The 16,727-nt window shown below is 40.3% G+C and overlaps 1 protein-coding gene across 3 annotated transcripts in view; it reads left to right on the top strand.

Annotated features, from left to right (window-relative positions):
- coro2aa (coronin 2Aa) overlaps nt 1–16,727 on the top strand; it is a 37,744-nt gene that overhangs the window by 16,956 nt on the left and 4,061 nt on the right. For all 3 annotated transcript variants that reach the window (XM_071505281.1, XM_071505280.1, XM_071505284.1), the window contains exons 2-10: nt 7,340–7,540; nt 11,292–11,408; nt 11,909–12,058; nt 12,643–12,822; nt 13,615–13,731; nt 15,357–15,461; nt 15,557–15,653; nt 16,399–16,511; nt 16,636–16,726. In XM_071505281.1, coding sequence (XP_071361382.1) covers nt 7,340–7,540; nt 11,292–11,408; nt 11,909–12,058; nt 12,643–12,822; nt 13,615–13,731; nt 15,357–15,461; nt 15,557–15,653; nt 16,399–16,511; nt 16,636–16,726 — 1,171 coding nt within the window. The remainder of the gene's footprint in view (nt 1–7,339; nt 7,541–11,291; nt 11,409–11,908; nt 12,059–12,642; nt 12,823–13,614; nt 13,732–15,356; nt 15,462–15,556; nt 15,654–16,398; nt 16,512–16,635; nt 16,727) is intronic.

The raw sequence follows: 16,727 nt of genomic DNA, 5'->3' as shown, positions 1-16,727 counted from the left end.
GTTTCTCACATCAAGGATTATGAATCTATGAGCAGTGAGTTTTGGTCCAAACTGTGGAGGTATAGTCAGGGCTGGGTATCGAAGCTCAGAGCTTTTGCATTCAGCAGTTGAGCATATTTTCCTAAATAATAAAGGGGATAACACATGTTTATATCACCCAAAAGACAATATTGAAAGATTTGATTTTTTGTTGTTTGGTATCAAATCTGGGTCTCATATTTGTACCAATATCAAAATCTTTCAAACAGTAAGCAGCCATAGGCTTGGCTTATATATTGTTGTCCATTTACAGTAAGAATCTCTGTGTATAAGTGCATCCATGATTTGTATCGTATTGTCTTCCAGTTTATCTTTGCATGTTCTTCAGTGGCTAATGGACTCACAGCCCGGGAACTGTGCACTCTCCTCAGTGGCGAAATAATGGGAAACTCCCTCAGGAAACCAATGAGTTAATGGGATACCTGCACACTTATGTCGCCTTAAAGTGGCAGTGTCGAAGATTTCAGGTTTTGCGATTGATTTGTCGACAGCTGTAGTTGCTGGTGGTAACAGCAAATGTGGTTCAGTACTACAGGTCACAGAGTTCTGGCAGCAGCAAAAAGACGGACATTTTAATAAAGAGGTCAGGCGGTAATTGGACTTTTCCCTTTAATCTGTGAGCAACTGTGATCTGATTTTATGCTGCCAGGTACTGAGTCACAGTACCTGGCTGAGACGTTGGAGGTGTGCAGCCTGTCGCCTGCAGCTCTTCAGCTCACTGTGGCTGCTCCTCCTTGTTCCATTTCTTTCAAACAGGTCCGCTGTCGGAAAACGCTGAAAACTAACGTTGTTTTGTTTTCTGAATGCATTTTTGATGTACGATAGCGGAAAGTGCTTCGTTCACTGCTTAACGCATTGCATTTCCTGGGAGTACTTCCTAAGTCAACTTGTGTTGCTTCCATTACAAGTTTTTAATGTGAAGCTGCAGCAGTGGGAAATGCTCGCTTTGTATTTGCAGAAACTTAATACAGCATTTTTCCTGAAATGTTGCCACAGACTCCCAGTTTGTAATTCTGCAAATAATATAATAATCAATGGGCCATAGGCACAGTCACCATCGTGTTAGCTCACTCGGTGATAGATGCTTTAACAGATTTAAATGGAAATCCTCGAGATTGCCACTTCTATACATGGCTGAGATGAGTTTTGTTTTGATTTCTTGGTCATCTTTGCACCTATAGGACAATTCCCATCAACAGATAATTCCAGTTTATTACAACATTGGTATCATTGTGGTAGTTTTTGCTCTCATTACCATTACTGATAACACCAGTGTACTACAAACAAGTCAAACAGCGAAAGAATGCAACATTGAGACAGGTTGTAAATAAACCCACTGGTTAATTAAACTTAGTAGAAAGACAAAACAAAAGCAAACCGTTTGTTATAAACGTCCACCACAGTTAACAAACCAACTTCCTGGTTCAACTTTGAGTTATTGTACTTGCACTCACAGTTTTCCTCTGCAACCAGGGATTATTACATTTCCAGTGTGCCCAAGTTGTACCAGATAAAGTGGTGTAGAGAATCTGACTAAACTTTGGGCTTGTTTGTAGTGAAATCAGTGTGTCTGCAGATCTCAGAACAACATTTGTCATAACAAATAAAAACAATGGCCAAAGAAATGGAAATCACTCATTTAAATTTCACCTACATCCTCTCACTCTATCTTCAAATTATTCTTGCTCTTGTTTTCTAGGCTTTTTGGTGCTTGAAATAGGTTGAAAGAAATAAAATATTTATATTTCTTTGCTACTAAAATGTATATAGATGAACAGATGTTGCCACCCAATGCAAAATATGCACTAAAAAAACCTAATGGGGTACATTCTGATAATACATAATGTAAATCTCATGGTGAAGTTGACATGGATTTTCTTTTTTTCATCCATGAGTCGATTGCTTCCATTCAAATTATTCACTCCTGTGTATGTTAATCATTAATGTACTTTTCATGAATTCATACATGTAAAAAAAACCCACTAAGAATAATGGACAACTGTGAGCTTTCTGAACGAATGTGGATGAAAATACTAAAGTGAGGCAGAGAATGTGAACATGTTTGGACTTTGCCACTGATGCACTGGCGTAGTTTTGACAAAAGAGGAACTAAGATTTGTTTTTGTGTTTGCGACAGCATGGATATCTGCACAAACACACCTTCTTGTAGATGTTGTAACTAAGTTCAGCTTTCTTTGCAGTACCATAGAAAATGTGAATCCATAGTGTGGTTGTTTACGGCTTATGTATATGCTGCACGCATGCACAAAGCTGAAAGATTCTCCAGGTAAACAGAGCGACTGAAACACACACACACGCACACACATACATACAGAATGACACACACAGCCATATCCTGTCTTTATCCTTTCACACTTATTCACATGTGCACTCTATAGCAATGTAGCTGCTATTGGATTACCAGTGTGGCTGTTATCCTATTACAAGACAGAGGTTGTAAACTCATCTGTGTATGATATCAGACAGTCTAAACCAAAGGAAGTGTGTCTCACTCACTCAAACACACGTACTACCTCGGCGTATCTTCACACCTGTACATTCCTTGTCTTGAATTTCACCGTGAGCGTTTACAAAATATTACATGTACAGATTGAGAGAGCAGGGCCGGTGCGTGCCTTAGATAGTGGATTCTCGGATTAGGGCCAGTGTCACAAGGTCTGTGTTTTTAAGGATAAGAAAGGGCCAGAGGTCCTTGCAGACAAGTGGTTGCAGGTATTGATTGTATATTGATGGGAGTGTTTGGATTTGCAGATTTCTTCCTGCTTCTTTCTTTCATAGCTTTAGGCCCTACGCTGCTTGAGTAACCGATATCTTGACACCAGTAAGTAAACTTTGAACTCCCCCTCTTACAGCAGCGAGCCAAAGAGAGGAGTGGCTGCTTGTGTGCATGTTTATGAGTTATGAGGTGCTTAAAAGACAGCGTGTAGGTGAGGGATAGGTGAATGCTATGCACACATACAGACCCACACAAGAACTCTGAGCAGACCAGATGTACAATATATCTCTTTTTTTTTTTAATCATATCTGTGTTTTCAGTTTAGTTTTATGACTGTTTTTACAGCCCCCTTATTGCAGTTGCCTCTGTGACTCACTGGTTATGGACTTAAATAAATTTCCCTCTGACAAAAAGAACTGCATATCCATTTTTTTTTTAATTTTGCAAGACATAAAGCCTGTCAAAGAGGTTCTTGTGAATAAAACAGTTTTTTTTTCTGCTGTCAGTAAACGTGCCTGACTGTGTTTTGATCAGCAAGAAGCCGTTGTAAAAATAGCCAGAATAGTGTTTTCGTCATCAGTTCTGCGAGGTGCAGAGAGAGTCTCCGCCCACCGTGCAGCCTGCTGTGTACCTGCTGAAAGGAAGCTGCCACTGGCCTGATTACAACCTGATTTAGATGTGACAAGATGTCTTAGCTTTATGCCCTGGAAGCTTCTCTCTCAGGCCTTGTAAGCCTCAGAAAAACATGAATGCTGATTTATATTAACCCAGATGTGCTCCAGTTTGCAAGTGCATGGTGCTCACTGAGCGCTGCATTCAGTCCTTTATCAAAAAATGTACATCCGCTTGCTGACACACTCAAATTGTCGATTGACAATGTGAAAAAAAAGTATGACCGTTCATGTCTGTCAGTTAGATGATTCCTCCCATGCCTCCATGGGTGACGGCCATATTCAATAAGGAAGTTGCCCTGAAATATTTGTTTTGTGATGGTAGAGCAGAGCAGGTGGCATTTCTTTTACAGGGACAAAGGGTGATAATGATCGGTGATGTATGTTGGAGACTTTGCATTACAACACATATGTTACCAGAGAAATTTGAGTGTACATAATTGGAATAACTTAAGAACCACACGAACCACTAAACATGAATGTATTTAAGGAAGAAATATACATTAAAAGGCGGAGTAGACTTCAAACAATTAGTTGATTCATTGATAATTTGATTAACACAAAATGAAACAAGTTTTTGATAATAAATTAATTATTTTAATCGTTTTTAGCCATGCTAGCAGCGTGGAGCTAAAATTGCCTATCTGTAGGTCAAAACATTCAGACATTCATGGTCCCCAGAGGATGAATCCTAGTTACTGTTGTGATCCCTTTTCTCTAGCAACACCATGACATTAATATTTGTGGCATTGAGTGAAATTTCTCAACAACTATTGGATGGATTGCCATGATGTCATTTTGTTCACACATTGATGTTACCCTTCCCGAATCCCAAAACTTCCATCCAGCGCCTTCATCAATATTTGAATTTGATAAAGACTTTGGTTTATGACCCGCTGTGCTTTATCAATGCAACTGTTAGCATGCTAACATGCTAGTATAAACATTAGACTTGCTATACCTCACCATGTTAGTGTTTGTCAGTGTGAACGTGTTACCAGTCTCACAGAGCTGCAAAGGTAGCAAGGTCCTTTTATCCAAATTTTATGCAATGCTTTTGTTAGTGTTTAGTTTTTTTTTTTTGAGGCAGGGCAAAGTGTGTTTTTTACCCCAGAAACAAATGCTGACAGTTTAACAGGTGTGAACACTGCAAATTCAGCTTCATGGATGATCATATGGATGTGACAGATTGTGTTTTAGAGGCACTCGGACTCTTAAACACCTGAGAAGTTTAGCAAAGCTCTTTGTCCGGTGGGGAAACATTCCTGTGTGGCAGTGTGAGGCTCTCTATGATAGCCTGGGGGTAGAAGGTGAGAGGTAGAAGAGAGAACTTAGACATGGAGAGTCATAATCTCCACCCTCCCATTTCTGCTACTCTGGGATTCTCCTTTTTTCTTCCTTTTTTCTGAACCAGACTTTTTCCCCACAGTTTCCCTGCTCAGCTTCTTTCCAGCCAGCACTGCTGCAGCCACACCTGCGTCATGCTAACCAAATACTGCTATTTTTACTTCACTCACTGTGATGTCACACTTGCTTGTATTTATTTAGCCATCATCTGAATCACCAGTGGGCAGTCCACAGAAATCAGCAGAATGATGTCATTGTTTTTAATGATTGTATTTAGGTGGCATGTGATTTCTGAACAACAGATACTTGTGCTGGGTTTGTACCTGCTTTTGTTTTGTTGTCCTGCACCATCTCTCTTTTTTTTTTTTGCATTAACATCTTGTCCATCAACCTCCTCCACCCCTAATTCATAAGTAATGACCATGCAGCAAGCAGGCACGGAGCCAGGCAGAATAGCAGAGCAGACATGCTGGCTGGCCGGGCCTTGTCCCTGTGGACCAGAGCCACTTACTGTATTGCTCACAATAATGACATATGCACTGACAGGCTTAAGGACAGTGGCTAAAAAGAGACTCAAGATCTGGGAAGTCTCACTGTTGTGCCTCTCCTTTATTTATTAAGTGTAACACATTTGATGGAGGGACTGATTTCATTTGGAGAGTGTTCTAAAAACAACCTATTTCGTACAAAAAGATTAAATTAAGAATATTAATTAAGAAAAAACGTGTATTTATACTGGCATTGTTAAATAAGGCACCTAGTTGAAACACAAAACATAATTACAGTCGTGACTATAAATATTGCAGTGTATAATACATAAACAAACGATCTAATGTGAAAAAAGAATAAACAGTGACTCTCTAACTAAGTACCGGTTCTAAGTATACTCCCCTTCACAGCAACAATATTTTGGAAAATGTTTTCTCAGCCAAACCAATTTATTCAATTATTCACAAATGACAAGTATTCTAGATCTGTAAATAAAATAATTATGATGTCGCAGTGAAGTTGACCTATGAACATTCGGATATAAAGTTTCATCACTTCATCGCTTTATACTATTAGACATTTGTGTTAACCACAAAAATCGAATTAGTTTACCCTTTAGGTTAAGTGAATGTTTGTGCCAAATTTGAAGAAATTCCCTCGATGTGTTCCTGAGATGTCGCGTTCATGAGAATGGGACGTATGGACCAAAAAACATAAATAGGTGAAATCAAAGCCTTTGACTTTTATTCTGGCTCACGAGAAGCTATTTTCACTACTGTGAAAAATGTCATACATTCAGAATGACTTCATTGAGTGTAGCTGGTGTCTAATTAATTAATTTTTAGATATGTAAATCTTATCTCCTGGAAGTAGCAAAATAAAGATATAGTCACTGTAATATTGACACTAGATCTTGAGACTGATGTTGTGCCTCAGATGTTCACCAGGCACATGTTGACATATTACACCACCTACATAAATCACAAATGTTGCTCATTCAATGATTTTTCCATCATATTGTGCATTTAAATCTTTTGACTGAACAAGTATTTTTGCTCTGGATTCAAATCATACACTTTTTTTCCAAATGAAGTGATAAGCTATCTACCAGCAACTCTCAGACTTTCAAAAGCTTTTTGCTCAGTGATTGTTTTACCATATTCTTATAAATCTGGGACACAAGAAAAGCAGAATAATCAGGATATAAAAATAAAGACAGCAAAACTCACATCATTAACAAGCAATGGGAATAAAAGTGGAACTAAAATACTGCCCTGTGGAACACCACAAGATGAAGAGTAATTTTGGTGTAAGACAGAGTTCAACAATGTCAGTCCTGAACTTAACTGTTCACAACAAACTGAAATTAACTGCGTTAACTCAAAATACCTTGGTTAATCCGTTGAGCACATTTCATACCCAAAGGCAGTTCAAAACACTGAAAAAGGAATACAACAGAAAACATAAAAGAAAACAAATTAACATGTTTGAAACCCCTTTAAATAAGATGAAAAATTAGTTTGTGGTTTGTAATGTTGAACCCACATAAACTGTACATTGTTCTATGTTTTGACAATTTTTTTTATTTAAATCTTATATTCATGGTAACTTTATTAGTGTCAAACTAAATGTACATTTCAGTAAGTACCATAAAAATGGAAGGAAAAAGGAAAAGGTACTTTATGAGAGGGATGTAACACAAAGCAGGTTTTCCTGATGCACCAGTTTAAAATGCTGTTCACAAGAAATGGAGCTCCCTCAAAAAAGCCACACTATGCCGTTCCTTTATTATCATTACTAGCTATTATTTACTTGTTTTTAATCAATTAATTTAACTTTTGTGCTTTAATAAGGTGGTGTGTCTTGATTTTTGTGGGACGGGATCCATTCCCTTTCTCATAAGTAAGGTTTCAGTGTGATGCTCCTGCAGAGTGAATGTTTTGCAGAAGAGCAGGAATATTAACACCTATAAAAAGACCCGTCACTGTAACTGCGCGAGATGGATGATTCTCCTTGACTGACCTCTCCTCCCCTCCCTCCCTATCTGCTTTCTCAGATGACATGGCGTCCTCAGTACCGCAGCTCCAAGTTCCGCCACGTGTTTGGTAAGGCCGCCACCAAGGAGAGCTGCTATGATGGCGTGCCAATCACACGCAGCGTCCAGGACAACAACTTCTGTGCTGTCAACCCACGTTTCCTGGCAGTCATCACTGAGTGTGCCGGGGGAGGGGCCTTCCTTGTCCTGTCTCTCCATCATGTGAGTATCTGCGCCTCATGTCTGAATTCACAGACTGATGTCACTTTGTCCTGATGTCATCTACAGTAGTACATGCGCTATTGCACTCAAAATGCAGATAGGAGATCCAGTGATACGGTGCCACGGTCTCACAGATTTGTACTCTGATTGGTAACAATTTCTCTTGCTCCAAGGAGAGAAAAGTAGTCTGTCTCCAGACCTCTCAATCTCCATTTGTTTGAAGCGATTCAATTAAGTCTAGTGTAGTCCTAACTGCCAGTGTGTTTCTCTCACTGGAAGACTACAAAACTGAGTTTTTTAGGCAAGATTATGAATAGGTTAGTGCCAAAAAGTAAGTTAGTTAGTTATGATATATACAGCTGTGTGCAAAAGGTTGGGGTCCCTGATAATTGTTGGTACCACAAAAAGGTTGCCTTCCTAAAACACAACTTTTTTTAAATAAACATCCATCTAGAGGAACTCATTGGAAATTCGTGACATTTTACTAAAATGACATCAAAGAACAATAGCTACAAACATGACGACAAGAATAGATGAGATGGATGTAGCTATGCAGGCTGTTGAAAGTTGTGCTACAGAAATAAATTGGTATATTTCTTCAATCATTTTGAAAAACATCAGAGCAATCGCAGTTGCAGCCTCTGTGTTTGCTAACAATAATGTGAATAAGCCAGATGTACTATTTCACTTGCTACTTAGTACAAAACAAAACAAAATTACTAACATAACCCAATGTCAGACTGAATATTAAAGTGAAACAAAATGGCAGTTCAGTCATTAGAGTAGAAAAATGTTCAAATGATGGGGTTTTATACAGCTGTACTGAAACATTTATTGTGCCATGTTTGTCTGTTTTTATTGGGTAATTTGATGGAGATCAGAGCTTTTCCCCTGAGCAATTTTAAATCCTGTGTTGCATATTTTGTATTTATTAGATGACTAGAATAAAACTATCCTGTAACCACTCTGCAAACTCAACTGACTCCAGGAAATTTTAAAACCGAACTGTTTCTGCTTTTCAGTGAAAGTCAGAAGTGACTTGAAAAAGTCTTCCATGGCCTCTTTATGCTCCTGCACACACAGCACACCTGCAAAAGACAGCTCTGCTCTCAGAATATAAATAGCACAGCAGCAGTGAAGCCAAAACAATCTCTAAATACCAGGAAACCCCTGGCAGCTCATTCACTACATGCACCACTTGCATGTGGTCCACCCCCCCACCCATTATTCTAGCTCATCTCCTTCACCTACCTCAGCTTAAATGTGTTTCATCCAACACTCGTCCAGACATTATTTATGGATATTATCACATCTACTGGTGTTATCAGTAACAATGCTGATCCCTCAGCTAAACTCAGCCGGACAGCTTCACCCGTGTGCTGGTTAGATTTACAGTCCTGCTGTATATCTTCAGCGCAGAGTGATTCATCAAGCAGAACACCTCTCCCTCCTTTCTCCCTCTCTCCGTCTGTCTCCGTCTTTTAAATCGTCTTGGTGAATTATCATCATCCTCCTGCCATGGGCAAGAATTGCATATAAGCTTTGGAATGACATAAGTCATCTTTTGACCTCTTCCTCTCCTGTCTCGAGGAAGTGAAACTTCAGCAACCCCCCCCCCACCCCACCCTCCCCTACCCTTCCACTGCCTTCACATCCCACCTATGCGTGTGTGCACTTACAGATAAGCTATTGTTCTGCGGAGAACATAGTAAACTCACATAAATATAAGAACAGAAGTGCTATGTTCTACTTACCTGTACCGTTGTGGGGTTAGCTGGAAGCACACATAGTGGTTACATCGTTCCCTTGTTCTAAACACACTTTACCTGCACAATTATCTAGCCTGCAGGTGTGTGTGTGTGTCAGTTGATAGAAGGGTCTGTTCATACAAACAGCGTAATAAGCAGCCTTGTCGAGGTAGAAAATCTTCAGCAAGACTCAATGACACTGACTCTTCCCTTAAAACTGGAGCACTGAATGCAGCCTGTGTGTCACAGCAGATGATTTGAGTGGTTGCAAGAGGCAATACCTGTCCTAACCTGCACAGATCAACCTGTCCTGTTCGGATACTCTGTGCCACTGGCAGTCTTTAAAGCTGCAGTGATCAATAAAAATTAATATTGAAGGGGAATTTCACATATTTTACGGGTCTATTTGCAGGTCTTGGGGACATGTGCGGGAAAAAAAGCTGTATAAAGCCTTTGGAGGCTCCAGAAAGAGCGGTGCAAAAGCTGATAAACTGATTGTTATTTGAGGCAACTTTTGGTTTGGTCTGAAGATGAAATGTCTGAAAATGAAAAAAATCTGTTGGTGTGGAGTTAGAAAGACGGGTCATCTCTGCTTCAGCATAGCGGCTCGAGGCTATGTAAACCACTGCTGGCATAACACATCAGAATCTCAGACTGAAGTGCTAGCGTTTGAGTTGCATTGTGGGTAATTTAGGCAGCAGGTTTTGACAAGTAAAAGGACTGCATGGAAATAGAAAATATCTCTGGTTCTGCTGCGTTGATTTTGATCTTTATTTCTTTTGTTGTCTGACAGTGTTATAGGAGTGCAATGCTGAATAATTGTAGCACTCTTTTAACTGTGGATTAATTAGTACATGCAATGTGAAGGGGGTCATCTGAAGGTAATTTTTCAGCCTGTTTTTGTGTCTTACAGCTGAGTTTTACAACTTCACTGTTTCGTGTTTTTTCACTGTTCTGCTCTCATCAGTGCAGTTTCCAGCCTCAGCAGCCACTTTCTATGAAAATGCTATGAGGTAAACTCACTGTGCACCACTTGCCTGCTACCAAACAGCAGACAGAAAAACGTGTAATGTAGGCTACAGTGAATATTTGACTTACTTTCATTAGGTGGCTGTTTGCTGACATGTTTGTCACAACAACCTTATGAGGTGACAATATGCCAATGGTGTGTTTACAACTTGTTTTGCCGCTCCTAAGTGACCAAAGCATCAGTGAATGCTGCATTAAGTTTTGTACGATGTCAGACTGTGGCCTTCGCTCTCAGGACTCTGCTCTTTTCTCTACCACGGCTTCGTACAGAGCTCAGTAACAGAGCTTTCATGTGGGCGGATGGGTCCATTACAAGAACTACAAAAAAACTCTGAAATTACAGACACTAGTCGGCTTAAACGATTTTAACAACATGAACTTAGAGGACATTCAAAGAAATCCAATGTACAAGCGCAGTTCGTCCAATGTATAGTTTTAATTCTTTACTGTTTTCTGACCTTTTTTTCCTTTCCTTACTCTCTTCCCTTCTATGTATGTTGGTTCAATTCAGCTTTGCGTACCATAATTATGCTGCTATTTTAGCCAGGATCTCTGGGAAAAAAAAGATTTTTGTTTCAAGAGACACCCCAGTTAAATAAAGGTCAGAACCTGTTTGAATCTGCTGATATGAAATGGGGGCCTTGTACTATATGAATGAATGGCTGGTTTGCCAGCCTTATTTATAGGAAATAAAACCGTGTGGATAAAAATAGTAGCTAAAGACCAGGTTGTTTGTCTTAATTCATGGAGTGTTTGTAGTTTGTAAATAAAGGTTTTTCATCACAGAGCGGCATTGTGCTTGTATTAAACACCCAGTTAGATACACAGAGTAATCAATTAATCCCAACAGTAAATGCCGGTGTTACAGCATTCACACAAACCATGTTTATATATGGTTTAAAATTGCAAATAGGGGGATTTAAAGTGAAGTGTTACCAATTCTTTTTATTTATCTTTGTGTATTCCTCCATCAGACAGGTAAAGTGGACCCTCACCAGCCCAGAGTATCGGGCCACAGAGGCAACGTGTTAGACATCAAGTGGAATCCCTTCAATGACTACTGCATCGCCTCCGGCTCTGAGGACACAACGGTTTGTACACGCCCACACCCACACACACACACACACACACACACACACACACACACACACACACACACACACACACAAATACACAGAGTCAGCACATTTTCAAAAAGGTTCACTGACATGTTATCATTTGCCCTGGAATACGAGCATGTAGCAGCAGGGGGATGATTCTGCTGCCTTTCAGTTTAGTCTTAAGAAGAACTAGAAGTCATTCCTCACATTCCTCAGCTCTGACCTGGCAGAGGGGCTCAGGACAAACCCCTGTAGACAGAAAGAGAAAAGAAGAGTCAACAGGTTTTGTATTATCTTAATCTATCTATTTTTACAAAGTGTGTCTTGGGGTTGTATCATGTATTTTCCATATTCAGTCGACCGTACATCCCGCGATTGTTTCCACGCTGGTTATTTTATATAACTTTCGAGGTGTCATGTGCAGAGGTTGATTTCAGTTTTTTTGGTGTGTTTGTTAACTCGGTGTTGTGCGTGTGTGTGTGTGTCTGCAGGTGAAAGTATGGGAAATCCCTCCTCATGGTGTGCTGAAGAACCTTACAGTACCGTGGAAGGAGCTTCAGGGTCACAGCCGCAGAGTGAGCCTCATCGAGTGGCACCCGACTGCTAATAACATCCTCTTCAGTACAGCCTATGACTACCAGGTAACACACACTTACACACTAACCCTGTCACTAACTTTTCTGGCTCAATGGCTGTATGAGAAGAAATGAACTCAGGAGGTGTTGTGACACATACCGTAAGCAATTCTATATTACAATGCAGCCAAACAGGTCACAGCTGTAGAGATCGCCTGTAGCTACAATACGGCTGATTATTACAGCAGCGCACACCAGAGTAGAGTAGAGCACCCTGAGTTCCTTCAGGGAAAGACTGTCTGAAAGTTTTCTCATTTACCTTCATTTGTATAATTATTGCATCTCCTCTCCATGATGGCCAGCTTTTCACCCAGCCTTCGAGTATACCAGACAGGAAACAGGAGTCTCTGCTAGTTGCCTAGCAACCTCAAAGCAAAAGACTGCTGACCAGCAGCTTGCTGTACCTTTACTTTGTGTGTTTACATTTTTATTTACTGAACAGACGTGAAAATGAGAGTATCGATCTTCTCATCTAACTCTCAGCAACTCTATTCTTTAAAGTCCAAATTAAACCTGTGTATGTGTATGTGTGTGTGTGTGTGTGTGTGTGTGTGTGTGTCTCTGCACTGTCTGCCCCTCCACACCTCCAGATAATGATCTGGAACCTGGACTGTTCAGAGCAGGTGATAAAAAACCCCGTGCGGACCATCAGCCACCACACAGACGTGGTCCTCTCCATGTCTTTCAACACAGACTGCAGCGTCCTCGCCACCACCTGCAAGGACAGGAAGGTCCGGCTGATGGAGCCACGCTCAGGAAACCTGCTGCGGGTAATGCTCAGTGTGTGTGTGTGTGTGTGTGTGTGTGTGTGTTGTTTGTATCTTTATCTGGAGTAACAATTCTGCAAAAGCATTTAAGGAAATGCGGTGCTCTTGTTTTGATGTTGTTATTTCAGTATGCATATGTCATGAGTTTAGTTGGTACTTAAACACTCTGTAGGTGAACCATTTTTTTGTTAATGGGACACTTAATTGGGACACTGTTGCATGATCAGCAGCTCATTTGCAGTTTCTCTCAATTTTTCTCCTCATCTTATGTCACTCAAAGAATTTTCTTAGATCCACTTGCAGCAAAAGAGTCTTGTTTATTTGCTGGAATCAATTTAAACCGATCTGCTCCAGATATTTTTCAGTGAAATCAATAAAATCTGAAAACCCTGAGCCTCAGTTGTGGTGAACAATAGTATGACAGTGAGTATTGCATAAGTGGGAGTTCCCGGCTCCATTTCCTCTCTCCAGCCAGGGCACTCAGGCACTCATCCAACACCACACAGCCAAAACTGACACCTCTGGCCTGGACTGGCCCACAGCATAACTCCACAGACCTCTGGGTCACCAGCCAGTGACTCACACACTTCACTTTGCCTGCCGAACCAGCTCACGTGGAGGGACATATAGGAGACATTTCATCATTGTGCTGTAATATTGATGCTTTGGAGGCTAAAACTGTCAGCAGATTAGTTTAAACCTTATATATTACTTAAAAAAGTCTCATACTGTGCGTGCCAAATGTTTAGTATGCTTGATGCGCTCTTTGATGTATGTTGGGTTGTGTGATTGCAGGAAGCCAACTGCAAGACACACAAAGCCAGTAAGGTGTTGGTCCTGGGTAACATGAAGATGCTTCTCACATCAGGCACTTCACGCTGGAACGATCGACAGATAGCACTGTGGGATCAGGTAAGAGCAACTACAGAGCACCTGACAGCAATACAGGAAGTTTTTTCTGACAAAATAACTCATCTCTCAAGTCCACTTACTAGCTTTTTCAGGGCTTTAAACCGCATTCTATGGTCTTCATCATATATATAGTACGTTATGCGTATACTGCAGGGCCCCATGTACACAATCCACACGAGAAGCAAAATAAACCAACAACAAAAGAATAGGCACAGTCCCACAACAACAAAGAATTAGTAGTTATATGAATGAAGTAATGGTCACCTTATTACATCAGAGAGGCCACGACTCTAGGCAGCTCTGTTTCCTCACCTCCACAATAGAGAGTCAGGATGAGACAGAAAAAAAGACATAAGCACTGCTAGTTTAGCAGGTAGACTAAGCTAAGCTAAGGTTTTGTCCATCTCATTTATGTTAATGACAGTAGGTTAAATACTACGTGGGTGTACCTAATAAACTGGCAACTGAGTGTATAAAGTAAACAAATGGGTGAATTATGAGATAAATATAGAAAGTAAATATTAAGACAAAAATTGAGAGAAGGGCAGGAAAGTTGAATAGTTTGGACATAGAAGCTATGGGAAGTGGTGCACAGCAGATCATCAGTTCATCTGTTGTGCTCCAAATGGCCTCATATTATTCAAATAGTGGGACTGTACAAAAACAAAATGAAAACATGTAGTACACAAGCTCTTCCCATCCTGATGTATGATCATCAGTGGTGGATGCATTCGTTGCAGCTTTATGCTTCTACTCCAATACACCTCAGTGGGAAATATTGTACTTTTTACTCCTCTGCATTTATTTGTCACTGTAGTTACTAGTATTGGATAAGCTTATTGAATTTTTAATGTCTGTGACCTTTAATGAATGTCTGAGTTTGAGATGTCTGAGAGACACCCTAAAGACATGAAATTATTCAATATATCCAAAAAAAAAGTCTTGTCCAGCTGCAACATTTAAATGCTGCTTGTGCATCCATGTGTCAGTACAGGAGCTATTATTTGTGTCGTAGTACTTGTTTCAGGTACATTAATAATACTTGTGTACTTTGATTCAGTTGCATTTTGAATGCAGGGCATTTACTTGAAATGGAGTGCTTGACATTGTTGTATTATTATTTTTACTTGAGTAAAGAATCTGAACATTCCCTCACAACTGATGATTTAATGGCTCTAAAGATGCTGCAAAAAAACAGCCCCACACAATAAAAAGTCTGATGCACAACTCTGCCACCTAGTGGACAAATTAGTGGACAAACTAAACCACTCATTGGTATAACTTCAGAACTCACTCCGCCTGTGTTTAAGTGGAGCCAAAGTGATTTTCTTCCTGATTATGTCAGTATGTCAGGTAACCTGACCACACATGTTAGTTTATAATTGTGCGCATGTAGCAAGCTGGTGTGTTTTGATGTGCGTGAGTGTATCGTGGGTGGAGGATTATGGCTGAAGCACGGATTAGGGATTGAGCGCTGAGTATTTTTAATTCAGCGCTGGAGAGTGCCTCTTATGCAGAAGTGGATTTAAATGATTGAGTGTTTTGATATGAGGGATCGTTGTGCCTGCCGCTGGTGCTTAAGTGTTGTTTTTGGTGAAGTTGTTGGTCTTTGTGTGTGTTTGCAGGACGATCTGTCTGTGCCTTTGTTAGAAGAGAACCTGGATGGTTCCTCAGGAGTCCTCTTTCCTTTCTACGACCCTGACACACACATGCTCTACCTTGCTGGGAAGGTGGGTCTCTCAAGGCAACCAGACACTGTCTAGACATTTTCACACAAAATACTTTGAACATTATTGTTACAAAGACTTCTCTTGCCTCTTCTCAGGGAGATGGGAATATCAGGTACTATGAGATCAGCTCAGAGAAACCATACATCCAGTACCTAACAGAGTACCGCTCGCACTTACCTCAGAAAGGAATGGGTAAGGAACACACACACACACACACACACACACACACACACACACACACACACACACACACTCACCTTATCACTTACAATTACTATCTGCATCTGTAATCAAACTCCACTTTGTTGGATGTTGCATTGAATAATTTCTGAGCTGAATATGTGCGAAATGTTGAAGCTCGTTGATGATCTGTTTGGAAACTCCGTCTGCCTGCTGGCTGTCCGACTCTCTCGCACCTGTAAGCAAAACTGCTGTGCAAATAAGCTAACCATATTTGAATAGCCAAACCAGCTGATCATAGCCAGATTGTAGATCAGCACGGATGTTTTCAGTCTTAAACTCACATTTTGCTCGCTGGGTGTGGTGAAACTGGAAGTAGAATAGAGACAAGGATATTATGGGATAGATAAATGCCAGTTAAATGTATATGAAACCAGACAGCAGCAGTTCTGTTTTATTTTATCACTATGTAGAACTTATAAGGACTGGTAGTTCTATTAAAGGGTTGCGTGAATATGAGCATGTTGTATATGTATTTATAAATTGGACTCTTATCCTTTTCGGTTACTGTGGTCATTTTTTTTTTTTAAACTTAAAAATAGTAATTGCAATGGTCTAACGATTGTTTTAATTTAAGTCCTAATAAAGTGTTCCTAATAAACTGCTCATTGGGTGTATTTTACTATGACAGCGCAGGTCAAATAAAGCACAGTAGATAAGGAGAAGTTAGTCACTCAGCATGTGTGTTCTTCTCTAGGTGTGATGCCAAAGAGAGGCCTGGATGTGAGCTCCTGTGAGGTGTTCAGGTTCTACAAACTGGTGACAATCAAAAGTCTCATTGAACCTCTATCTATGATCGTACCCCGCAGGGTAAGAGCACATCGATTCACATAAACCACAAACACGTGACACCAGTGTGTCACTTTGTAGTGTAATACGTCTCAGAGTCATACTTTGGTATCTGTTCGTGAACGTCCTGTGTATGTGTTTCCAGTCGGAGTCGTACCAAGAAGACATCTATCCAATGACAGCTGGTAACAAGCCTGCTTTAACTTCAGAGCAGTGGCTCAGTGGCATCGACAAAGG

The sequence above is a fragment of the Trachinotus anak genome, unplaced genomic scaffold, assembly GCF_046630095.1.
Source record: "Trachinotus anak isolate AG129_WGS33_773 ecotype Australia unplaced genomic scaffold, CSIRO_AGI_Tana_v1 ptg000019l, whole genome shotgun sequence".
Taxonomy (NCBI): Eukaryota; Metazoa; Chordata; class Actinopteri; order Carangiformes; family Carangidae; genus Trachinotus; species Trachinotus anak.
This window is presented reverse-complemented; position numbering and strand designations above follow the sequence as displayed.